Source organism: Oryctolagus cuniculus, chromosome X (genome assembly GCF_051225735.1).
Source record: "Oryctolagus cuniculus isolate XC-2025 breed Fujian yellow rabbit chromosome X, ASM5122573v1, whole genome shotgun sequence".
Lineage (NCBI taxonomy): Eukaryota > Metazoa > Chordata > Mammalia > Lagomorpha > Leporidae > Oryctolagus > Oryctolagus cuniculus.
Genome location: NC_142888.1, coordinates 97,858,454 through 97,885,445, shown reverse-complemented (window position 1 = coordinate 97,885,445; position 26,992 = coordinate 97,858,454). Strand labels below are relative to the sequence as shown.

Genomic DNA, 26,992 nt, shown 5'->3' with positions numbered 1-26,992 from the left:
CCCCCCACATAACTTCCCTCCCACCCACAACCATCCCATCGCCCACTCCCTCTCCTATCCCATTCACATCAAGATACATTTTCAATTATCTTTATATACAGAAGATCTACTTAGTATTTACTAAGATTTCAACAGTTTGCACCCACACAGAAACACAAAGTGTAAAGTACTGTTTGAGTACTAGTTATGCCATTAATTCACATAGTACAACACATTAAGGACAGAGATCCTACATGGGGAGTAAGTGCACAGTGACTCCTGTTGTTGATTTAACAATTGATACTCTTGTTTATGGCGTCAGTAATCACCCTAGGCTCTTGTCATGAGTTGCCAAGGCTATGGAAGCCTTTTGAGTTCGCCAGCTTGAGTGTCTTGGCTTTCCATGCCTGACATACTCTTATGGGCTTTTTAGCGGATCCGAATGCCTTAAGTGCGATTCTGAGGCCAGAGTGCTGTTTAGGACATCTGCCATTCTATGAGTCTGCTGTGTATCCCGCTTCCCATGATGGATCGTTCTCTCCCTTTTTTTTATTCTATCAGTTAGTATTAGCAGACACTAGTCTTGTTTATGTGATCCCTTTGACTCTTAATCCTATCATTATGATCAATTATGAACTGAAACTGATCACTTTGACTAGTGAGATGGCATTGGTACATGCCACCTTGATGAGATTGAATTGGAATCCCCTGGCACATTTCTAACTACCATTTGGGGCAAGTCCGATTGAGCATGTGCCAAACTGTACATCTCCTCTCTCTCTTATTCCCACTCTTATATTTAACAGGGATCACTTTTCAGTTAAATTTAAACACCTAAGAATAATTGTGTGTTAGTTAAAGAGTTCAACCAATAGTATTAAGCAGAACAAAAAAAAATACTAACAGGGATAAAGTATTAAGTTGTTCCTCGACAGTCAGGACAAGGACTGATCAAGACACTGTTTCTCATAGTGTCCATTTCACTTCAACAGGTTTCCTTTTTGGTGCTTGGTTAGTTGTCACCCATCATGGAAAACATATGATATTTGTCCCTTTGGGACTGGCTTTTGTCACTCAGCATGACCTAGGCACTTGGTCAGCATGGTAATTTTTGCAGTGTGCTTTTTGCTGGAATTTAAATGACTTAAATAAAAGTAAATGATTATAGGAAAATAATACAGAAAATACATTAGTGGTTTCCTAATGGTTATTTGTGACCAATACTTTTAAAAAACTAAAATAGAAGCTATCAGAGTACATCACACATGGTACTGCTTTTTAGTTCATGAAGATACTATTCCAGTTATATGTATTTTGTGTACAATGGATTGTGACGTAAAATGTATTCTTTACTGTAGCTTGGGTGAAAAAGTTTTGGAAGTCACTATTTTAAGTACACATGACTACTCCAAACAATCCTTGCTCAAAAGTGAGAGATGCAGAGTGCTGTACGTTACGTGGAAGATTATAATTAGATGTAAGACTAAAATTATAAGACTGAGCCTTGAATGCCATGCAAAGAAGTGTGGTGGGGAAGATAGAGTTTTATTAGGGGAGGCAAGTATTTAAGTTTTTAAAATACTTAATGTATTTGTTTCAAAGCCCAAAATGTACTGTGTGTGTATTTGTTTATTACTGAACATGTAATAAAAACTACTTCCATCTCATCTTCTAACTCCCCAGCTAGTTCCCCTTTTATCAGATATTATTATTTTTTTCGATTGCTTTCCAGAGATATTTTATGTATGTAAAAACAATGCAGTATGTTTTCATTCATTTCCCCCTTTTAACATAATTGATCGCAGACTATACACCAAACACTTCTATGCTTTGCTTTTTTTATACCTGTTAGGGAATTTCTTTACAGTACTACACGAGAGTTTGAAGAAAGGCTGCTGAGGAAGGAAAATTATTAGCTCTGGTCCACATGTTAAAACAGCATTTGAGGCTCAGTTGAAGAAGCGTGCTCCCTTCCAAACTGACCTTCAAAACTCACCTTAGATGTCCCTGCCTTTCTTGTCTTGAGCTTCATAAATCATCCTCCAACTAAATACAGGTGAAGCTGTATGCAAATAAAGCCCAGCTTACTCCTCTGTTTCTCATGATTACCCTTAGCTCTTTATCCATTTCCCTGTGGATCTTTGAGATCACCTCTTTACCTTTGCCCAGAAAGGTTTTCCTGACTTGTCCTTCCCTAAGGGCTGATTAGGGGCTTTATCTGTCTGCTTATCCCCATCTTAGCACTTAGCACACACTATTGTAATTACCTGTTTTCTGGCCAGTTTTGTCACACTGTAAGCCCACATTGCTGATTGTGGTAGATACATTCACTTTTTGAATATTTAATATGTTCTCCTGGTTGAGAGCCCAAAAACTACTAGAGAACTTACAGATATATGATAGCCAGATCTCTTTCTATCATAAGAGAAGTCAGGGAGACAGGATATACATGTAAAAAGATAAATAGTATTGACTTAGTTACAAACCAATGTGTGATAATGATTGCTGTGCATACCTTGTGAGTCACTGATTGCTGAAGTAGTTAAGAATAACTTATTGGAAGATGTGGGACCTAGTTGAATAGTAAGAGAATATGGTATCTTGTGTGACAAGATAAATAAATATTTTGAGAACTGTTTCATGGTTGAAAGGGGAACACAGCAGAAGGAAATGGGATAAATAGGACTTTAAGAAGTACTGGAAATAGGAAATGTGGAGAAGATGAAGTATGCACTAAGTCACATAACAGTCTAAGCAAGGAAGTGAAAAATGCTGAGAAAAATAGATCATTCAGAAGAAACACCTAGATACAGTGAGAGGAAGGAGGGCATTTCATAGAAGACCAGTGTGAACATAGAGGCACATAAAATAAATACACCCTTAGGCATTTGTGGCCCAGATCCAAGTCCTGTGGAAAATGACTGGAGGAGACTCAGCCTACAGTCAGCTGCTGAATCTAATTGGTTTACTGTTTCCTGATGAGGTGTGGCTATTTCCCTCCAATGGTGTGAGCCATTTCTTTCAAGCTTTCTTTTCATGACTAATTTATTTATTGGACCTGTGTACTGGAATTCAACTTCCAACTACATATTTACAAAATTCCACTCTAACCAACAGAACTTGGATACCCCCCTAGAGTCCATTTTAATGGAATTTGTGCCTTCTATTATGGTGAGAAAGGAATCCTAGTATTATACTTAAGTTATTACTAGTTGGAAATATAGATTATATCAGAGTTCACCCAGAGAGTTTTACCAAGCCTGTTGTTTTAAATTTGAAAATCTTTTGATAACACATAACAGAAAACTCAGTGAAATCTGAAGTTTGTCCTTTTGTGATCTGAGTATAAAAGAAGACCAATTCAAAAGAAGTGAAAAATACAGTCATTTCTTTCATAATTAATGTTTAGTTAGTTGTACACATTTTAAACCGTCTGTATTTATTTATCTGTCCTTAGACTGAAAAGTTGGAGAAAATTCCTTGGTATTTCATTGTTTCATACTCAAATACTGCTAGCAATAATGTCTGCTTTGTTCTATTCAGGAAAACCCAAGAAAGTATAATCTTTAATACAATTATAGGGGCTGGTGCTGTGGCGCAGCGGGTTAAAGCCCTGGCCTGCAGTGCCGGCACCCCATATGGGCACCAGTTCGAGACCCGGCAGCTCCACTTCCCATCCAGCTCTCTGCTATGGCTTGGGAAAGCACTAGAAGATGGCCCAAATCCTTGGGCCCCTGTACCCATGTTGGAGACCCGGAAGAAGCTCCTGGCTCCTGTTTTCGGATCGGCGCAGCTCTGGTCGTTGGTGGCCATCTGGGGAGTGAACCAGCGGATAGAAGACCTCTCTCTCTAACTCTGTCTTTCAAATAAATAAAATAAATCTTAAAAATTACAATTATAGTAAATTATAACAATTGGTGGCATTATTTTAAAAATAAAATTGGAGATTCAAGTTAATTGTGAAAATAATTAACATAACATTTTTAATAACAAGATAACTTTCATAGGTAACAATTGCTGTAATTGAATGTTCACAGGGGAGAACTTGGCTTGATTCCATCCATCTTTAACCTATACAGCTGTAATGTATTATTGGTTACGAAGAAGTTGCCTACCCACATGGATATATTTTGTTGCTTTTACCCTGTGTCCTAAATGGGTGAATAACCCCTTTTAACAAGCAGATGTGATAGAAATATCAAAGCAATAGGAACTTGATGTAAATAATTGAGTCCTGTTCACTGTTCTTTCCTTTAGAAAATGTCTGTTTAATATTGCAGGCTGTAGAAAATCTCTGTTCTTACAAGATTTCTGCAAACTTGTACAAACAGCTGAGACAGATTTGTGAAGATCACATCAAAGCACAAATTCATCAGTTCAGAGAATATCCTTTTAAAAACAACAAAAAATATTATCTTCTTCCTCCCTATCCTTCACTGCTTAACCCAGCTTGAAGTAGATTTTCTGCACTTTGTATATTTTTGTTCTTTGTGTTTCTCAGAAAAAAGAAACAATTTTTGACTTTCTCAGTTTTAGAATCCAAATCTACATGTGGTATTTGTGTTAATAAGATGTCCGTATGTCTTTACTGTTTTGCCCTAACAGATATCCATTTGAGGAAAGATAATCTTCAAAGGGAAATTGTAAAGTAAGAACATAATGCTTAGTTACACCTGAGACTTGTTTTTAAGGTGCTTTTTTAGTGGAATCTAAATTTTTTTTACAGTATAAGAAAAACAGCATTTTGTTCTGTAATTGATGTTTAGCTTTATGCTTTTACATTGTGTAGATTACTTGTACTAAGCACTTTAAAATATCCTTAACATATATCTCATGGATTCATTGGATAGTGTTCTTTTCCTAAAAAAGATTGATAGATGCTGGCAGAACCATTGCAGACAAATGGTAAGCTGAAAAAGTTACATTGAAGTCAAACACTGCAGTTAAAAAACACCCAAACTTCTTCAGATACAGGAATGTTAATTTTAAAAGATTGCAGTAGAGAGACTGCCTTAATACCTGCTCTTTTTCTGAATTGGAAACCAATTTTGGTTGTGTTTTTGTATTTTAAAACTACAAGTTAACAGGTATACTAGCACTTCAGAATAACTTGTACCTTAGGGTCAGTTTCATTTGTGACACACTTAACCAAAAAAAGTATTTATTTCATTAAAAGATTACATTTTGTTTGTGACTGTTGCCAGGTATCCTGTCTATTATTTGATTACCTGGGAAAGTGCCCGATGGTGTTTTGGTTTATTCAGGTCACAGTGTTTTCGCTTCTCCCTAGTCTGATAGTAGTTTATACCTTATATTCTGTAAATTAAAATCTTAAAGTCACCTATTCCCTCCCCCCCAAAATACCACATGTGCAATTTAAAGCAGTGTCACCTTTGTTACTATTGTGAAGGAAGAATTGTATGAATCTCCCCTTGATTACATTTTTATTTTCAATTATTTCACAAGTAGCAAAAAGGCCAGATGGCCATTTTTAAGTATTTCTATTTTAGAAACCCCAACAAGGATTAAAACATAGGGTAGGTGCTGGCATTGTGGCACTGTGGGTTGAGTGTCTGTGATGATGCCAGCTTCTTGTATCAGAGTTCGAGCCCTGGCTGCTTCATTTCCCATCCATCTCCCTGCTGATACACCTGGGAAAGCAGCAGAAGATGGTGCCCTTGGGCTACTGCACCCACGTGGGACACTCAGATGAACTTCCAGCCTCTTGACTTCAGCATGGCCCAACCCCATCCTTTGCAGCCACTTGGGGAGTAAACCAGCAGATGGAAGATGTCTCTGGAAGAGTCTCTCCCTCATTTACTGCCTCACTCACTCCCTCTCTTGCTGTCACTCTGCCTGTTGAATGAATCTATCTTTTTTAAAAAGAAAACAGTTTAAAGAAAATGGTATGGGCATATTCTCAAGTAGATGTATTTATCTTCATGGTTGATCTTAGTAGTTCAGTTATATATGAATGAATGCTTCAGTTTATTATTTCAAATATTTTAAATTGAAAAAAGTACATAAAACTTGATTTTTTTCCCATTGACAGATCATGATCAGGAGCATCTTTTTGTTTCTGGATAGAACTTACGTTCTTCAGAATTCAATGCTGCCCTCCATTTGGTAAGGATGCCAGAAAAATGTTATGGAAAGATGTGTCACAAATAATGGTCAAATCTTAATTACAGAAAGATAGAGAGCAAATCGGTGCTGTGAATATTCTCTTGAAAATTCATAGTTGGCTTCTAGCCTTTTATTTATAGTTTTATTTTCTTAATGCTATTTGCTTGTTCTGATATTGAAGATAGCTAACATTTCCTAACATTTATGGAATTTTTGTTAACCAAGAGGATTCAAGTTTCCTCTGGAATATCTGTGGATATGAATCATTTTGCTGTTGGTTGGCAGGAGTTTGCTCATTTTCTTTTAACATTATTATGGAAAAATCCATGTATACACGAAAGTAAGAGTAGTATAATGAACTCTTCCCTTATCACATGCCTAATATAGACCTACAACAGTGATCAGAGTTCATTGATACTTTTGAGTTTGGAAGCCAGTTAATAAATGACCAAATAACCTTTCAGTACTAATACAGTGAAAATTATTTTTTTTATTTTACCGAGGAAGAAATCTACCAGAGGAAATAATATAACAAAACTTAGTTATAAAGGAAGACAGGAATTTAATTTCCTTTCTCATTAAAGGCAAAATGAGCTTCCTATATGGTTTGATCTCATGTTATTCAAAATTAAATGTATAGATTTTATCCTTTTTCAATTGTTGTTATAAAGCCTGGAACCATAATTAACACGTTGTAAGAACTTCAGCAAGATTCTTTAGAAGTGGTGGTGTTGTAAATTAATTTAGATTATATTTGGTTTTTGTTTTAGGGACATGGGACTGGAGTTATTTAGAGCACATATTATAAGTGATCAGAAAGTCCAGAATAAGACAATTGATGGCATTCTTCTCTTGATTGAGAGGGAAAGGAATGGCGAAGCAATTGATAGAAGTTTACTCCGAAGCCTTTTAAGTATGCTCTCTGATTTACAAGTAAGTTAACCACTTCACTTACTACACATTTGATTACTGTCCCTGGTTTGATATCTAAAAACTGAATTCATAGAGTTGTTCACATAGAGGGCATTCAATAAATAATTATTGAATAAATATTATTTTGTTCTCCCCCTTCCAGATTTATCAAGATTCTTTTGAACAACGATTTTTGGAAGAAACTAACCGACTCTATGCAGCTGAAGGCCAAAAATTAATGCAAGAAAGAGAGGTATTTAAAAATCATGATTAATAAATCCATTATCTCTTCAGTAGACTTTGTTTTGTAGTATATAAGCTTCCATTTGCATTTATCTTCCCAACATTCTGTTGGTCTTCTCTCACTTGGGTGCTCCTTTATTTTCTTAAAGACCAGAATTCTGGATTATAAACTCTACCTATAATTTTACATATGATTCAACCATGTCACATTTGATAGGGCTGCTGTCAAGATCTTTTGGACTTGAAATTTTCTGAATGATTTATGGGGAGGAGAACAATAATATAAAAAACTATCTTTGTAGGTTCCTGAATATCTTCATCATGTTAACAAACGTCTAGAAGAAGAAGCAGACAGACTTATTACGTATTTAGATCAGACTACACAGTAAGTAATACATATTCAGCTTAATAGTTTTAAACTGTTCTTCAGTTACTTGAGGCATTTTAGAAACCTTAGACACGTTAGTAACTATTTTCAGATTTTTTTAACTATTTTCATAATGCAAACTTCAGGCTAGATTTTCTGTAGCTAATTAGATTTAATCAAGGGTTTCATTATTGTCTGTGTTTTTAAAATATAATTTAAAAATATTATTAGAAACTAATGTGATCTTTAAAATCTTTAGGCCAAATAAAATTCACTGGGTGTTCATAGAATAAGCTATTTCTGTGCTTGCTGTTTTTAAAGATTTATTTATTTGAAAGGCAGAGTTAGAAGGAGAGTCAGAGAAAGAGACCTTCCATCTGCTGGTTCTCGCCCCAGATGCCTGCAACAGCTAGGGCTGAGCCAGGCCAAAGCCATGAGCCTGGAGCTTCCTCCGGGTCTTCCACTTGGGTGGCAGAGGCCCAAACGCTTGGGCCATCTTCCACTGCTTTTCCCAGGCCACCAGCAGGGAGCTGTATTGGAAGTGGAGCAGCTGGGACATGAACCAGTGCCCAAATGAGAATGCTGGTATTGCAGGCTGCAGCTTAACCCACTGTGCTACAATGTCAACCCCTCTGTGCTTTCTTAACTATTAACAACCAAGGAATTCCTGCAAACAGCATAGATAACTTTGCCTCCTACCAAAAGCAGAGAAACTTGGAAAAAGCCAGCCATGGCAATCCCATGGAAATATTTATTTCATTATGTAAACGAAATTCTGAAATAATGCAGTTTTCCTTCTAGGCATGCAGTAGAGTAACTCTGAGTGCTTATTAATTTATACCTAGGATAGGAATGTTGAAATTAACATAAAATGAGTTATTTGACCCACCCCTCCACCAGGAAAAGCTTACATTTTCAAGAAAGTCAAATGTCAATAATTCTAAACTTTTTTTTCCTTTTAGGAAATCATTAATTGCTACTGTAGAAAAACAACTTCTAGGGGAACACTTAACAGCAATTCTTCAGAAAGGTAATTGACAATTTGTAAATAAGAGGTTACTTTTTAAATACTAGTGACAAACAAGTAGGGAATTTAAAAATGTCCTTCTAATTAAAAAAAAAGATTTACTTGAAAGATAGTGATGAAGAGAGAATGTGCATGTGCACACATATTGATAGATCTTCTATCCACTGGTTCACTCCCCAAATAGCCACAACAGCCAGGTCTGGCCAGGATGTAGCCAGGTGCCAGAAACTCTATCCAGATCTCCTACATGGGTGACAGGAGCCCAAGTACTTGGGCCATCACCTGCTGCCTACCAGGCACAATAGCAGGAAGCTGGATCTGAAGTGTGGAGTAGCCGTGACTAACCAGACATTCTTATGTGGGATGTAGGATTCCCAAGCCATGGTTTAACCCTCTGCACCACAATGCCCACCTGTTTCCCATTTAATGGCAGGTATCAGTATTTGTGAGGATAGACATAACCCTTTCCCCCTGTTCATTGCAGTCAACTTTCTGAAGTGTCAATTTCTGTATTTGAAAACTACAGGGACTGAGGGACTGAGTGTGTGTCCACTAACACAAAAGAAACAACATGGGGAGCAAGATTTTGGCCAAGTGTGCACCTCCCATGTCAGAGTACCTGGAATTGATTCTGATACCAGTTTCCTATTAATACATACCCTGGGAGTGAAGGCAGTGGTGATGACTCAAGTAATTGGGTTCCTGCCACCCATGTGGGAGATCCAGCCATTGCTGCCATTTGGGGAACCCGCAGATAGGAAGATATGAGAGAGAGATGGAGAGGAGTCTCTCTTTCTCCTCTCTGTTTCTCTGCCCTTCAAAAAAATAATTGATTTGAAAAAAAAAAAACACTGAGAATTTAAGAACTCGATTTAATATGTAAGACTACAGTAAAGACATTCCTTTTTGCACTGAATTTTTTTGTTCATGGCAATAAAACTAAGCACTTTTAACCTTGAGTGATCTTAGAGTATACTTTGAGTTTATTTTGCCAGTCTAACAAATAGAAAAAAGTGTACCTTTTTCTTGATCTTACTTTTTGTATAAAATGAGTATATTTAGAAATCTAATGCAGTCCCACTATTAGTGCATTCTAAAAATCAAATATGAAGCATCATTTAAACACTCTATGCATGATATGATATATATGATATATCTTTTGATATATCAAAGGCCATATTCAGTACTCAAATATATTATGTACAGTAATGTCAGAGGTAATATGTAACACCATATATGAGGTATTTATAATTTATGGAAAGCAGTTTAAATAAATTTGTTTATACATTTGATCTGTCATGCTAAATGGCCCAAACCATTATGAAATCAACTATTTTTATTTTTATAGTGACTGTATGTAGCTATATTTACATTTCACATAGAAAGATGATTGTCTATTTGGGTTTAATTCAATGAAAATCTCTGCAACTCACATACAGACTAGTCATAGTTAAGACCTCTGTCACAGTAATTTTAACTTAAATGGCAATAAGATATCTGACAATTTTGTTCACATCCTTGTTTGCTATATTTTAATGCCAAAATCTGTGTAAACATTCAGGTTTAAATAACCTCCTTGATGAAAACCGAATTCAAGATTTGTCTCTCCTGTATCAGCTCTTCAGTAGAGTTCGAGGTGGCGTTCAGGTTCTCTTGCAACAATGGATTGAGTACATCAAGGTATTAACAATCTACCTGTGGTTTTCCTTTCTAATGGCTTATAATCTATATACCCAGGGCATGTGTTAGCAAGTATTACCTGCAACTATTTTAAGTAAGGGAATTTTGATTTTTAATTAAAAAGTCATGGAAATTTTGAGAACTGTCAGCCTGAAAACGATAGTGTGGCCAATCAGCAATAAAACCTGATTGAAGTGTGATGTGATTTCTAGCTCCAACACTTAAAGCAATGATTGTGGAAAAAGGACTTTGTTTCAACCCCCAAATTTCTCTCCTTTAATCTCACACTGAAGCCTGATCATTATTTTTTTATTTTGTTAAAGATTTATTTTATTTATTTGAAAAGCAGAGCTACAGGGTGGGAAAGAGAGAAGGAGAGAGAGATCTTCAGTCTGATGGTTAACTCCCTAAATGGCTACAATGGCCAGGGCTGGGCCATACTGAAGCCAGGAGCCCAGAGCGCCTTCCCAGTTTCCCATGTGGGTGCAGGGGTCAAAGCATTTGGGCCATCTGTTGCTGCTTCCCCAGGTGCATTATCAGGGAGCTGTATGGGAAGTGAGCAGCCGGGATTCGAACCAGCACCTACATGGGAAGGTGGTGTCTTAAGTTACCTGCTATGCCACAACACTGGCCCCACATAATTTTCTTTAAAGATTTATTTATTTATTTGAAAGGCAGAGTTACAGAGAAGCAGACAGAGAAAGTCTGCCATCCACTGGTTCACTCTCCAGATGGCTGTAATGGTCAGAGCTGTGCCAATCCAAAGCCAGAAGCTAGGAGCTTCTTCCTGGTCTCCCATGCAGGTGCAGGGGCCCAAGGACTTGAACCATCTTCCACTGCTTTCCCAGGCCATAGCAGAGAGCTGGATCAGAAGTGGAGCAGCCGGGACATGAACCAGCACCCATATGGGATGGCGGCACTGCAGACCAGAGCTTTAACCTGCTGCACCACAGTGCCACCCCACACACACATCATTATTTTTAAAAAATTCAGTTGACCTCTTTAAAAATATGGAAGAGATCCCAGAGGCTTCTAATAATATCATGTTATAATATTATAGACTGAGTGGTCATTCTTTATTATTTTTTTTTTGTTTATAGATTAATGGTGTTGGTCTGGATATTTTATCACTTTAATGTTTTCTTTTCCTCATTTTCAAAAAGAACATTTTTAGGTTTTTGACCTGTATATACACATGCTGATTTAGAATATAATTTGGAGATTGTTTTCGTTGTAGGTAATTCCAGTAAAAAGTGTTAATTTTTGTTTTTAGGCATTTGGCAGCACTATTGTAATTAATCCTGAAAAAGATAAAACCATGGTTCAAGAATTGCTAGATTTTAAAGATAAGGTTGATCATATAATCGATATCTGCTTTCTGAAGAATGAAAAGTTTATTAATGCCATGAAAGAAGCATTTGAAACATTCATTAACAAGAGACCAAATAAACCTGCTGAACTTATAGGTATTTTTCCAATGTTTTTTTTTTTATTCATAAAAACTTCATCTGAAATTTTGATAGAGTTGTAGTATATTAGCACCTTATTTATTTGGGATTGCTTAGCTGTAAATATCAAATCTGAAAAGTGTTTCTCAGAGCACGGATACAAGGACTTATGTCCTTTAAGCCAAAGAATGTCTCAAAGCTTACATGTCAAACATGATGTGCTTTCTTTATGGCAGTATGTTGAACCTATTATTAATAATAAGATTAATTATTTTCCAAGCCTACAGTGATTTAAAAATCGAGCAGGTTCCTATTTCTAGAAGCTCACCGTTAGGGCTCCAAAAAATGGCAGTGTGAAATTACAGTTGCCAGTAGGTAGAGGAGAAAGTCCAGAATGAAAATAAACCTAATAATCTGTGCCCTTTTGGTTAAGGTTGTGGTATATACTGCAGTGTTTCTTGAGTTTTTCCACTGAAATACAGCATAATGTCTGAGAAGGAGTACCTTAAGAAGATCTAGGGTTCTCTGTCCACAGTTTATCTTTAGAAGTTTTAGGAAGTTTGCCTTCTGCTCTTTAATGTATGGTTTATTTTAATAGGAAAGTATTGTTTAGACTTGCTTATGTTCAGTGTCAAAATGACACTCCAGATGTCCCATGTTTTTCAGTTGTCTTTGATTACCCCCACACAGGGCTACATGCAGCCTCTCCCACAGATTATCTGTACCCCATTTTAATAAACATGGATACACTCATGGTATAGTGGGGCAGTACCTCGTATTTGGATTCAGAAGAATTGGGTTTGAGTTCACAATCTGGTGTGTATTAGCTCTGTGACATTGAGCAAGTCACTTGGTCTCCCCAACTTTGGATACTTTTAAAAAATGCGTTTCTGCTGGTGTACACAATTACTTCAAAACATTCATGGAAAGTGTGTATTATAAAACTGCATTTCAAAGATTCTTTGCACCCAAAAAAATTTGTTTTAATTTTGTTTTCACGTGAACTTTTTGGGGTACCCACTTGTAACTCTGAAGCATTGAAAAACTAAGTATATTGTACTCCTGTTTAGGTATGTAATAGTGCCTAGTACCTTTTGGATACCCATGATCATTAAATAACAAACTTTTCCCACATTTCAGCCAAGTATGTAGATTCAAAGCTTCGTGCAGGCAACAAAGAAGCTACAGATGAAGAACTTGAGAAAATGTTGGATAAAATTATGATCATATTTAGATTTATCTATGGTAAGTTTTTAATACTATTTTAATTTTTTTCTTTTAAAGCACTGAACAGAAACTTGCAAGTGTAATTATTTTGGAGGGAATATTTATTTGATAATTAGAAATTTAAAATTGTATTTTATTTCTTGCATTTAATTCTTAGGGGATATTTCAGGAATGTTTCTTAATTGCCTTGTGCTTTGACTTTTCCATTCTTAAGAGCCTGTATTTTTGCTATGTTTTTTAATCTCTCAAATATTGGCACTAAAGCTACTAGTAAACTAATAGCATTTCTGAAGAAAAGTTAATACAGTCTTAATTCTTAAATGTCTGGGACAAAAATGGGTCTTTAATGTTTCTTGCATTTAACAAACGTGAATAAACTGTATATAGTAAAATAATTTGGAATAATGATGAAATTAAGAACTTTAAAGCAGTTTTGTCAGAACTTTTTGTTGCAATATTAAGATTCTTGTATTTGTTTTTAACACAGGCAAGGATGTTTTTGAGGCCTTCTATAAGAAAGATTTAGCCAAGCGTCTGTTAGTTGGGAAGAGTGCATCTGTAGATGCTGAAAAATCAATGTTGTCCAAACTCAAACATGGTATGTTTGCCATTCTTTGTTTCTTTTGATTTCTGAGGGAAAATGTTAGTTTAATTTTTATTCTTTCAGTTGATTACCTCTTTTGTCAGTCACTCTATGTATATGTGATGAAAACATAAATTGTGCAAGCCCATGAGGTTTCTAACCTATTACACGTATCTAGAGCTGTTTGGTTATTTAAAATAAAGCATTCTTCTTATTTTCATTATTTGTATAAAAATTTCCTATTTATCTTATACCTAAATTTAGATAAGATAAGGATTAAAGGGTTTGACTCTGAATTAGGGTGCATACACTTTGGGTTAAGGATTTCTTTTTATTCTTATGAACAGTTATGGATCATATTTCACGCTAAAGTAAATTTTACATTTCATGCTTCCTGTTTTAAGTTCTTTGTTGTTACCCCTTTAAAATATTATAAATATACAAATATCTTATAGAATGTGGAGCTGCTTTCACCAGCAAGCTTGAAGGGATGTTTAAAGACATGGAGCTTTCTAAAGACATCATGATTCAGTTCAAACAGGTAAAAGTGAGTTAAACTCTTACTTAATTCTTTGAACTTAAATATATTTAGTTGTGTCCTTGAGGTGATTTATATTGAAGGGAAAAATAGAACATATTTGTTGTAAATATGTCATAACAACTTAGATGCAACAGTTAAAAAAATGACCAGTGAAATATATTTGACCTAGTTTAGAGTTTATTCTTTTTTAAAAATTTATTTGGGGCCAGCACTGTGGCACAGCAGGTTAAAGCCCTGGCGTGAAGTGCCAGCATCCCATATGGGCTGCTCCTCTTCCCATCCAGCTCTCTTCTATGGCCTGGGAAAGCAGTAGAAGATGGCCCAAGTCCTTGGGTCCCTGCGTACACATGGGAGACCCAGAGGAAACTCCTGGCTCCTGGCTTCAGATTGCCGCAGCTCCAGCCATTGCGGCCATCTGGGGAGTGAACCAGCGGATGGAAAACCTCTCTCTCTGTCTCTACCTCTCTCTGTAACTCTGTCTTTCAAATAAATAAAATAACTCTTTAAAATTATTTATTTATTTGAAAGAATTAGGGAGAAAGAGAGTGATCTCCCATCTGTTGATTCACTCCCCAGAGTAGTCACGACAGCCGGGTCTTGGGCCGCCATCTGCTGCTTTATCAGGGAGCTGGATCAGAAGTGAGCAGCCAGGATTCGAACCAGCACCCACATGGCATGCTGTTACTGCAGATGGTTTAACCTAATACATCTCAGTGTACGTGTTGATCTTCTTATAGTATATGCAGAACCAGAATGTACCTGGGTCTCCCACATGTGTGCAGGGGCCCAAGCACTTAGGCCATGTTCCATTGCTTTCCCAGGCCATTAGCAGGGAGCTGGATCAGAAGTGGAACAGCTTGACTTGAACTGGTGCCCATGTGGGATGCTGGCACCACAGGTGGAGGCTTAACCTACTACACTACAGTGCTGGCCCCCCAAGGGTTTATTCTTAATAAACATGCAAAAATAACAAAAGTAGAAATAAAATGTAAATACCTTTTGGTTTTGCGTGTTCAGAGCTCACAGTGGAGAGGACAGATAGGTGATGAAGTGATTGTACAGAGGCTTTGGGGGAAATTGGGAATGAAAAGCTAAATCTACAGTTCTGAAGATGCAGGTACAAAGTAGTTTGAAATATTTTAAGAACATAGGTGATAGTTGATAGCAAATTAGATTTCCCTCTTATGGGGTTTTAGTAGTAACTTCTTTACCAATGAAAGACTCAAAGAGAAAGATCATGGTCAGTAGGATCATGGATCATGCAGTAGTAGATACAGACAGTATTTATTTGCTTTGCCCTTTCTCCCTGTTCTTCCTCCCCCCATTTTAGGTTACCCCTTGCAAAGCAGGCACTGGAGCAAATGAAAAACTGGAGACTTGGGCTGGCTGGTGGGGTGAGGAAGAGTAGGGTTTGGTTCTGGTGCTCCAAGTTCCCTGCAAAAGTGGGGAATGCAGGTGGTACTGGGGAAAATAATGGAGAAGAGATACTATAATAACCCAGCTGTATGCGAGAAAGTATTTAAGCTGATAATGCTTATCATGAAGTCACGTGATCCTTGTATGCCATTGCATCAAAATGGTGCCCGATGTCTTTATGTAGTACATTTTGTGAAGGCTTGAAGGGTTTATCTAAAGTCCTCTTAATAATTGACTTTTATTTTAAAGATGGTCAGTATCCTTATAATTTTATAGTGGGGAACTTCTCATAAATGGATCGGTAGTAGGACATGAAATGTACATACATTTAAGATCTCAGTGTACGTGTTGATCTTCTTATAGTATATGCAGAACCAGAATGTACCTGGAAATATTGAATTAACTGTGAATATCCTGACAATGGGTTATTGGCCAACGTATGTACCTATGGAAGTCCATTTACCACCAGAGGTAAGAGTTACTATTTAGGACCTCAGTTACAGGCATAGAAATCATAATTCAAATCCTTGTATCAAGCTAATTTCAGTGAAGGTAGTAATACCAAATTTCAGCTGTTTTAGTATTTTACTCTTTAAAATTTTATTTGTTATACAAGTTTCATGTGTTTCATGTAATATTTTACTCTTATATTTATATTCCCAGGTCCAGTTTAGCACACAGCTAATGATGCCAAGTTTCTGTGTTCAGAGCCAGTTTCCCCAACTCTTACATCTCTGCAGATTATATCCCTCATTCCGCCTAGCTAGCAAATATTTTTGCCCATATTTCATCTGTTGGCAGGATTGTTAAATGATGAGTGCTTACTGATTGCATCCAAACTCCTGGGAAAATATCTTGCTCAGGACTTAAGCCTAGAAAAGAGGTAAATGCTAGAGAAAAAGATAATGAAAATTCTCTTTGGAGATGATCATGGAAGTCCAGGAAGTAGATTTCTCTCAGTATGGGGGAGAATGTGGAAAACGTGGCAGAGGCAGAACTTTGGAAAAGGCTCACATTCAGCTGGTGGTAGGAAGAGGAACCTGTGAAGAAAACCAAGCAGCAGCAGTGAGGTAAAGGAACCAGTATAGTGCATGGTGTAGTGTTTCTAAAGAAGGGATGATTAAATGGTATAGAGAGATGTTGATCCATATGAAATAAGTGGTAATAGTAATATTACGTAGTAAGAGTATAGTCTTTGAGATTTCCAGAAGTTATTACACATGAGGTAGGTATAAAGAGTGGTGAATGTGGTACTGGATGTGGAGTTTAAATAAAGCCTTATTTTATTTATTTTAGATGGTAAAGCTTCAGGAGATTTTTAAGACATTTTACCTAGGTAAACACAGTGGCAGGAAACTTCAGTGGCAGTCAACCCTAGGACACTGTGTGCTAAAAGCAGAGTTTAAAGAGGTAAGTGGGTGTTCCCAGAACTTAGTTTTCCTCTTCTTCGTCTTTAATATTAAAGTCATCGCTCTTAACTGGATGGTTTAAGCTGCTGTCTAATAAATGTATTCTAGACAGCTAAATGAAGACAATGATAGTTTGCACAGATTTGTGTATATTTTTAAGGATGTGATCTTTTCCACAAGTGATTTGGCCCTTCCACAAAAAACAAAAACTATGCCTCTCCCACTCGTCCTTTCCCCACCTGTGGATGCACAATCCATGCTGCCACTTCTTCACAGAAATCTTGTTGTTGGGAGCTGCAGAACAGAGTGGGAGTTATGGGGAACAGTGCCCATATCTAATTTTCAAAAAACCCCTTTAGCTTTTCATGACTAATCTGAATCCAACAAGTTGAAAATGCATTTGAAATATTGATTTGTTGCCACTCGTGATGAAAATCTGTAATGACACATAGGGCTGAGTTATTAATTTTAATTACTTTGTTCTGTTTTAATTAAAAAGCTTTAAGAAGACCTGTTAAAAGGTCAACTAATCCTTCCCACTATTTTAGGTAGGATCATACCTAAACCGTACATTGAATATACTGTATTACCACCTCAAGTGGCTTTTCTGGGTAATGTTAATCCATATTTCTAAATCCACTTATTGAAAAATGCTTTTTCTATAAGAGATTACTTATTTGATGAATTTTTCATGTGTTATTTTTTAAAAAAATGGCTAAACACTGCTATTTCTTCAACAGGGCAAAAAAGAACTCCAGGTCTCTCTTTTTCAAACACTGGTGCTGCTAATGTTTAATGAGGGAGAGGAGTTCAGTTTAGAAGAGATCAAACAGGCTACTGGAATCGGTTTGTGTTGAATCAGTTGATTAGCAAGCATTATTAAGTATCTGCTATGTGTATACCACTATGTTAAGAGCTCTGGGGGATAACAAAGGAATAATCCTACTCCTCAGTATTCTTAATATAACCATGAGGAAAGGGGAAATGGCACTTGAAATAATCTCAAAACCAAGTAAGTATTGGTCTGTTGCTGACTAGAAGTATGTTAGAAGTTTAGTGAAACATGATTGAGAAAACCCTCATGACGGAAATGGGAATTGAGCCCAATCTTCAGGTTTTGGTCAGGGAGAAGGCATATGCAGCAAGGAAAATATTTGTAGAAAAGGCTTTGAGGTAGGAATGGGCACAGCTTGGGCAGAAGAGCTTAGTTGTAGCACAGAAAAATGAGGTACAGAATTAAATAATTAAGCTGGATAGGGCCTGATTATGGAGAGCTTGATAAATCTGGCAAATAAAATATACATTGTAAGCTCTCAGATATGTGACATAATGGAAATAACTTACTTAAACAACTTGGCTGGAATTAGTATACAGAATATCTTAGAGAATGAGCAGATTCCAATCTAGAAGCTTTTGGAGTAATTCAGGTATAAAGTGATAAGGGGCTTAGAATAGAGTGAAGCCAAAAGAATTGAGAAGAGGCATTGTTAAGAAAACCACCACTAGATACGTGGAGCATAAAGAGGAAGGAAGAGTTAAAAAATGTTTCTAAGGTTTCTCACCAGAGTAGATGCATAATATCATCATTAATAGTTAGAAAGAGGGTGCCATTTTATAGAGAAGATGATAAATGAAAATTTGGACATACTGCAGTTGATGCTAGTACAGCTGGGTGGATGTGCCCATTAAATGTGGGACTGGAGAGAAGTGAAATGTCATTTCAGACTTGGTAGTTACCCACATGGAATCATTATTAATACCCTTAAAAGAAGACTAAGAAAATAAGCCATCAGATAGGACATAGAGGAAGTCATTGGAGATGAGCATGGTGTAAAGTGGTGGGTGGAAGTTTTAATAGAGGGATGGGAATAGAAGCTAGATTGAGGTTGAATGTAGCTGTTCGTGCTGATGAGGTAGTAACAAATAACTAAGCTGCTGTTTCTTCTTCAGAGGATGGAGAGTTAAGGAGAACATTGCAGTCATTAGCCTGTGGAAAAGCTAGAGTTCTGGCGAAAAATCCAAAGGGCAAAGATATAGAAGATGGTGACAAGTTCATTTGTAATGATGATTTCAAACACAAACTTTTCAGGATAAAGATCAATCAAATCCAGATGAAAGAGACGGTATTTTTCACTTTCTTTTAGTCTTAACTCATTGGAATTACACATGTTCATGATGGAAATGTATAAAGAATATTTTCTTTTTAAAATGTAATTTTTCTTGTACTTAATTTTTTTTTTCATTTTATTTGAAAGGTAGAGAGACAGAGGAATGCTGGTTCACTCTTAAAATGCCTGCAACAGCCAGGGCAATCCCAAGCCAAAGCCAAGTGCCTGGACCCAATCTGGATCTCCCATATGGTTGGCAGGTACCCAAGTACTTGAGCCATCATCTGCTGCCTCTCAGGGTACATAGCAGGAGGCTGGATCCAAAAGTGGATGAATCGATACTCAAATCAGACACTCCTATATGGGGTGCAGGTGTTCCAAGTAGTGACTGACTTAAACTACTGCATAAATGCCCACCTCTAAAAAGTATTTTATACCAGTAATACTAGCAGTACCATTAACATTTTCTGTACCTGTATCTAGCTGAATATGTTTCAGTATTTAATTTTGGGTTTTTTGTTGTTGGAGGCTGCACATGATTGGTTCAGGCTTTCAGCAGTTTTATATCCTGTTAAGAATTTTTCTGTGCCATTAAATTCCTTAAGAAATCACAACTGGCTTTATAATAAATACTCTTTGACATGGCTGGCCACTGTTCATTATTTGGCAGTTAAATTTATCACTTTTTAGCATTACGAATGAATAATGCTGTAAGAAACATCTTTGTACCTAAATCTTAATCTCTCTGATCCTTTCCTTATGATAAATCCATGGAAGTCGATTTCTTTGGATCAAAGGGTGTGAATATTTTAAGAGTCTTAGTGCATAAGGTCATATTGTATTCCAGAAAGGCCAAACCAATTTATACTTGGACCAGCAACATATGAGTGTCTATCTTGTTATGCCCTCCCCAACACTAAAGATTAAATTTTCTTCTTTAGATTTGTCAATTTGCTTGGTGAGAAATCTGAATGATTTAGTTAGTATTTGTTTTATTGACAGTGGAGGTGAATATTTTATTTTGGCATTTGAATTTGCAAGAGATTTTTATTAAGGAAACCAAGTGTAGCATTCTGAAACCAGTTATTCAGTTCCAACAATGTGTAATGCAATATTTGAGAAACAATTTTAATGTGGGACAAGGATAAGTATCTTCAAAAAAGTTCCTGTTACATTTACATAGGCATCAGAGGAATGATACTCCCTTAAAGGATTATCATAACCTTACTTTTTAAGACATTTATGCTATGGAGTTGGCATTTGGTGCAGTGGTTAACATTTCTTGGAACACCTACAGTCCATATGGGAGTGTCTGGGTTTGGGTCCTGGCTCCTGATTCCAGTGTCCTATTAATGCACACTGTGGAAGGCAGCAGGTGATGGCTCAGGGAGTTAGGTCCCTGCCACCCATGTGGGAGACCTAGATTGAATTTAAATGAAAAAAATTAAGCTGTACTAGAAAGAAACTGCTGCAACAAAATCTAAACTTTTGGTTCAGTTACTAAAGGTTGTCATTTTTAATTTTGCATCAAGTGTGATAAACTGCTAAACACTTAAATCTCTGTTAGTCTTAAAGGAATGTAAGCATTAATGGCATGCATTTCTGGTTTATATATTACAAAATAAAAGTTAATTGTCAAAGAACTTGATGCCAACCAGTTTACTTAGCTACTTAATACCATGATTTGAGACAGAAGTCAGTCAGTTTATAGATGAGATACTGTTATACAGAAATCTGGTCAACAACCCCTTGTAACTGACATATTTAGAAGAGAGTCAAAGAAAATGGTAAATTCTGTCTCAAACATCCTTACTTCCAGAAAAGTAGTTCAAAGATAGTATTTTCTGCTAAGTAATGTTGGCATTACTTCATTGATACAGGGCAATATAATTAGAAAGGAGCTATGTTTGCAGGGTTTTTTCTGTCATCATCTGTAAGGTCCCATTTAGATAATTCAGTATATTTAAAGCAGTGAGTGGTATGTCACTAAAATGTACAAATTTGTATAAGTAATCATGTTTCACTTCAGGTATAATTCTTAAATTTAAAACCCTCTTGTTAGGTTGAGGAACAAGCAAGTACTACAGAAAGAGTATTTCAAGACAGACAATATCAAATTGATGCTGCAATTGTTCGAATTATGAAGATGAGAAAGACACTTAGTCACAATTTGCTTGTTTCAGAAGTGTACAACCAATTGAAATTCCCAGTAAAGGTAGGTATTCTGTGTTTTCATATTGAGCTTCTTATAAAAGGATACATTAAATTTTCAGGCACAAATCCTGTAAGCATAGATGAAAGCCTCAAGAGCATTTGGTGAAACAAAAGTATTTCCCATGCTGATGCATATGATTCAGGAAAAAAATTGTTGGCATAGGGGCAACTGTGAAAAAAGGGGACAACAATTTAGTAAAACTCTCAAACTTGTAAGTTTAACTGCTAAATGAGTTGTTTAAACTTTTTTCATTCACTATTTTCATTTGAACTTCTTTCTTATTTCTTTTCTCCTTGAAATACCTTGATATTTGCCAGATGTCATTATTTTAGATAGAGTCAAATCTGTTGGTTAGGTTACATTAAGTGTCTGAACTGTGTACAGACTGGTATCGTTTTGAAAATTTTAATGATAGTTCTGGTCAACTGAAATTGGTTGGTTAATGGACATATTCCAAGGTAACTGCCCAGTAATGAAGACATATAGGGTGATATTGTATTGGAATATTGTGTAAGTTCCAGAATATTTCCAAACCCTTGTGTTGATAAACTCTTGATAAGAGTTTTAATAGACTCCTGGCTATTAGGATTTCTATAAACTTTGGACTTTGATATATCACTTCACCTGAGCTTGTTTCCTCTTTTGTAAAATGTTGCTAATAGTAGTACTTACTTTATATAATTATGAGGTTTTCATGAGATCCTGAATATGAAAAATTCAGAACTGGACCTAGCATATAATCAGCCCTCAGTAGCTATTTTAATTAAGAGGTTTTTTTTCTCTCTTCCAAGCCTGATACTGTCACCTCATTACAGCTCTGTCACCCTCATGCTCTGCCTAACAATTACTGCACCTCTAGCCATAGAGATCACTGATGCTAGGGAAGTTAAGGGATTGCTTTCCTAAAAAGACTGTTCTGGTATTCTAGGTCTTTTATTATAATGAAGAGAAAATCATTTTATTGAACTTTAAGATTACTGGATAAAAATTATGACTAAAGTTTTGACTGCCCTATCAGATTCCTTTCCCTTTCATTTTACATATTATGAAAAATTTAGTAGGCAAGATGATACAGTTGACCCCTCCATATCTGTGGATTTCACATGTGCATATTCAACCAACTATAAATAAAAAAATATTTGAAAGCAGTGGGGCTGTACTGAACACGTACAGACTTTATTTCTTGTCATTATTCCCTAAAAAATGCAAAATAGCAGTTATTTACTTAGGATTTATACTGTAATAGATATAATAAGTAATTTAGAGTTGATTCTAAAGTATATGGAAGGATGTACATGGGTTATATGCATATATTACACCATTTTGTATAAGGGGCTTGAGCATCCTTGGATTTTGGCATGAGGGCAAGGGAGGATCCTAGAAGCAATGCCTGCAGATACCAAAGGATGCCTGTACTTTTTATAGTCTAGACATACACTCAAGCATATAGTTGAATTTTGTCATCTGAGAGCTAAGAATACAGTCATGAAGGCAAACTGTCAAGATTTATTTTTATTTATTTGAAAGAGTTACAGAGAGATTCAGAGATCTTCCATCCATTGATTCGCTCCCCAAATGGCTGCAGCTGCCTCAAACTGGTGCTCATATATGATGCTGATGGTGGCTTAACTCATACCATAACACTGGCCCCCATATTTTAAGTTAATTTATAAAAATTAAACTTAACTTGCAGAATTAGCTTTTGCCCAAAGTAAAAGTGGATTGTCCTCTCAAACTATCTCAGCAAAACTAAATTTCTGATTTCTCAAGCTATAATGTATTCCTCATGTGAAATTCTGTTATGTTTAGTCTTTTGTATTTAACTGTGCAGGGAGTAGCTGGTTCTGGGAAGATTTCTTTAAAATAAAATAGAAAATGTTGCAAAAGTGTAGCATTGTAGTATATGTATAAAATACTTCTTAACCTGATTTTTATTATATTTTTCTCTAAAATAGAGATTTAAATAATATGAACAGGTAAGATTACATATATTAAGTCAATAAACCAAAATTTTCTTTTTTTGATGGGGCATGTTAGTAAGTGAGTTTGAGCCAATGATCATAAACTTTGCATTGAAAATTTGCCTTCTCTTAACAGCCTGCTGATCTTAAGAAGAGAATAGAATCCTTAATTGACCGGGACTACATGGAAAGAGATAAAGAAAATCCAAACCAGTACAACTATATTGCATAGATGTTGACCTTGGCACACTTGGGGTCCTATGCAGTAGCCAGTGATAAACTAACCTGTTGATCCTATATTATCTGACTCTGTTTTTTATTACCAATGACCAAACGAAGCGGTGTAATGGAAATAGTTGAGTGAACATTTTTTTCAGTGGTTAACATGCCCATTTTTAAGAGTAATACTTACTTTAAGAAGAATGCTGTTGAACTCTTTGCATGTTATTTAGTATGATGTGCAGAAAACTCTTAAGAAAGTACCTGGTCTTCATGAATCCTCTTTGGAACAAGGGAAGAGGTCCCTATGACTATTAAAAAAAAGGGAGGGGGGTTCTTATACACCATTAATGATGAGGCAGAAGGTTTATTTGCTTAAAATGTCATTTAAAGATACTTAAGCTGCATGCAAAATTTATTTACTGTACAGAGGTCTGGATGTATTTATCAAATAGAAAAACCACCCTGGACTTGGTTATTCACCTGTTTTGTGATTTTCCTTGAAAAGAAAAATAAGTTGTCATAACTATTGATATTTTACTAGGTAATGTTCTGTTACACTGAAAGGAATATTTGAAAAAGAACTTACTTGGAAACAAGTTTTCAGGTAGGGGAACAGTTGCTTATATAGTATCATATATTCACATCCTAAAATTTTCCATTTATGAGTATGGGATGTATGTATGTGGCTTAGCCCCAGGTTTACTGTGCTGATTAAGAGGTACTTCTAAAAATAGCCAAAATAGAACACTGCTGATCTGTTGTACTAGAAGAACATCATTGGAGAGAAAACTCCAATACTTTCTTCATGTTAAAAATGAGTACAATATGAAAATTACAAAAGTGACCAAAATCAACATTTCATAAATTTTTACAGGAGCAAAAAATGCATCAACTGGTTTTCAACATACTTATAGATTTTAAATGTTGTTTAGACAGTTTTGTTTTTAACTTGGACCAATTATCAATTATTACAGGCTTCCTAGGATTTACCATTCCTGCTTTCTGTACCAGCGGTTTTTTTTTTTTTTTTTTTTGGAAACATCCCAACTTTTTGTTGATAAATGAGCCTTTACTATCATCCATATTCTAACTTCCTAAAACCCTAGGTATAAAAGTCCTCCCTCATTTTCCTCACATACTCCCTATTTGGGAATTTTAAATTCTGTAGTTCCCCTTTGAACATTGCTTGAAGTTAAGAGTTCTCATAGCCACTGGACCCCTGCTTTTCAGGGGAATGTCCCAAGATTGTTTATACAAGGAAAAATGACAAAAGTATTGTTTTTCAAAATCATAATGTGAGTAAAAGGCTTCTCTTTAACATCCATTTATTTTTGTTTTGCTTCTTTATTTTTCATTGAAGCTTTGACAGTAATAGATATGGAGAAGCAAAAAATCTTATTCTTTTTTTAAAAATCAGAACTACTTTAATACTTATTGCAACAGCATATTTCCTTGCCTATTCAGAGCCGTTAGGAAGAATGCCTAGGTCCTAAACTTCAACTGAGGAGACCTTTGGATCTTATGTCTACTATTAATTGTTTTCTTGAATTCTCAAAGACCTGTGGCCAGCTATATATTTAAAAAGTTGCCTGTTTTCTCTTTGACTGCATCAAATTGCACACTGTTGTCTAACTATAGTGTTTAGAATTCCTTCCTAATTCTTTCTGAACAGCCATCGCCTGTATTTTCTCTACCCCTCCCTGATCTTCTTACAATAGTGCATCTGACAAGGAAGTGTGGCCAATTTGTTTGCCCTCTCTTCATACTGGACCATCTACATCAGTGTTCTGACTCATCCCAGGTGGTCTCTCAAATATGTAGACTAATAACCAGACTCAATAGGTACTCTTATGCAATTTTTAGGTAGAGTTGGTCCTGTTAGGAGGAGATTGTTGATGTCACCTTTGTTACCTTGAAAGCAGGTCCCTTCCCTGATGTTCTTAATTTTTTGAAAACTTGATGCTGTTTTAGCTGAAAAATTAGCAAGACTATTAAACAAGTTGAGGGGAGCTGTTTAAGAAACTGAAAAGCAGTTGCAAACTACATTGGATAATTGTGACTTTCAGTTTTGTATGAGTTGAATTTTTGTGCTCTTTTCCCTGTGTACGTGGTGGTTCTATTTTTCTCCAATAAAACTTTTATTTAAAAAAAGTTTGTGGAGAAGATCTTTAAAATTCAAGAATTGTAAGAAAATGATCAAAACTTAAAATCTTCCAAATGATTTCCTTTGACATATTCACATTTGTCTAATTTTGTTGTTTTTTAAATTTGATTTTTATTTTTGTGATGCTTTCATGATAATGATGCCGTAGAAGAAGTATGGGGGAAGGTTTGGTAAAAAGGGTAAGTAAAGTTCCAGAAATTCTCATTTATTCTTAAATGTCATTTTAGAAAAAATACAGATACAATTTTTTTTTCTCTTTTTAAAAAAGATTATTTATTTGAAAGGACAATAGAGAGGGAGAGACAGTGAGATCTTCCATCTGCTGCTTCATTCCACCAAATAATTCAAACAGCCAGGTCTGGGCCAGGCCAAAGCCAACAACTAGGAAATCCATTTTGGGTTCCCACATGGGTGGCAGGAGCCCAAATGCTTGGGCCATCTTCTGCTGCTTTCCCAGGTGCATTAACAGGAAGCTGGATCAGAAATGGAACAGCTGGCACTCTGGTATAGGATGCTGGCATTGCAAGCAGTAACTTAATCCAGTGTGCCATAACATTGGCTCTTAAGCATTTTTTTATTTAAATCCTGAAAGTCAAATAGTTTCATAAAGTAGGCATGAAACTTTTTTATATTTGAGTTGAGGGGGGAATAAAGTGTAGCTACTCTTTCTTTAGTTAAAGCACTTAATCTGCTTTTTCTGTTAATAGTTTGTGTTCTGGTCCAGATACTCTTCACAGCATAATACTCCTCAAAGTTTTTTTAACCCAATTCTTGTATCACCTGAATGGCCTTAACATGATGTCTAAACATACTTGGAAATTCTTAACCTTGTACATCAGTATATAGTTCCAGAAATCAGTTTATTTTGGCATCTGTGTCTAAAGGTTTGAGAAGTTGTTGACTTTAGTATCTGTAATTCTTTTTAAATTTGCTTTTTTCCTTTGGTTTAACAACCACTGTTTAATGCTTTGAATTGAAAGAGTATTATTCTGTTGTCTTTAATTTACATAAATTGACAAAACAAATTGTTTATTAAAGAGGAAAACATCAGTGCTAATGGTAAGTTGCATAATTATGCTTCATAAAATGGTATCCCTACTAATGTGTCATTGATGAATACTTTACAGTTCCCTACCAAAAAATTCACCTGCTTTACATTTGAATAGTGAATAGATTTGTTCACCTGGAAACACGACGTGGTTCAAATCTAACACATTGTTCAGTTATTTTCCCTTTTTCCTTTGCTTTTAGAAAAAAGAGTATTCTTTTGAACGGACACAATAAACATGCTTATATTTAACAATCCTTAGGAATTATGTCTAGTTTAGGAAAAAACTTGTCTTTTAAAAGAAATTGTATTCGAA

The 26,992-nt window shown here is 35.8% G+C and overlaps 1 protein-coding gene across 10 annotated transcripts in view; it reads left to right on the top strand.

Annotated features, from left to right (window-relative positions):
- The window catches only part of CUL4B (cullin 4B), a 71,510-nt gene extending 46,014 nt beyond the window's left edge, over positions 1-25,496 (top strand). For 4 of the 10 annotated variants that reach the window (XM_008273162.5, XM_051827777.3, XM_008273161.5 and 1 more), the window contains 18 exons: positions 4,260-4,363; positions 4,815-4,884; positions 6,032-6,105; positions 6,876-7,038; positions 7,181-7,270; positions 7,563-7,645; positions 8,590-8,657; positions 10,216-10,334; positions 11,608-11,800; positions 12,923-13,027; positions 13,497-13,607; positions 14,048-14,139; positions 15,913-16,020; positions 16,846-16,959; positions 17,699-17,804; positions 18,909-19,081; positions 21,129-21,281; positions 23,379-25,496. In XM_008273162.5, coding sequence (XP_008271384.1) covers positions 4,260-4,363; positions 4,815-4,884; positions 6,032-6,105; positions 6,876-7,038; positions 7,181-7,270; positions 7,563-7,645; positions 8,590-8,657; positions 10,216-10,334; positions 11,608-11,800; positions 12,923-13,027; positions 13,497-13,607; positions 14,048-14,139; positions 15,913-16,020; positions 16,846-16,959; positions 17,699-17,804; positions 18,909-19,081; positions 21,129-21,281; positions 23,379-23,474 — 2,022 coding nt within the window. In that variant the 3' untranslated portion in view covers positions 23,475-25,496. Of the gene's footprint in view, positions 1-4,259; positions 4,364-4,814; positions 4,885-6,031; positions 6,106-6,875; positions 7,039-7,180; positions 7,271-7,562; positions 7,646-8,589; positions 8,658-10,215; positions 10,335-11,607; positions 11,801-12,922; positions 13,028-13,496; positions 13,608-14,047; positions 14,140-14,870; positions 15,497-15,912; positions 16,021-16,845; positions 16,960-17,698; positions 17,971-18,908; positions 19,082-21,128; positions 21,282-23,378 lie in introns of those variants that run through there. The other 6 variants (XM_051827778.3, XM_051827776.3, XR_011385491.2 and 3 more) reach the window with 5 other exon arrangements.
- Positions 25,497-26,992: the final 1,496 nt, after the last annotated feature.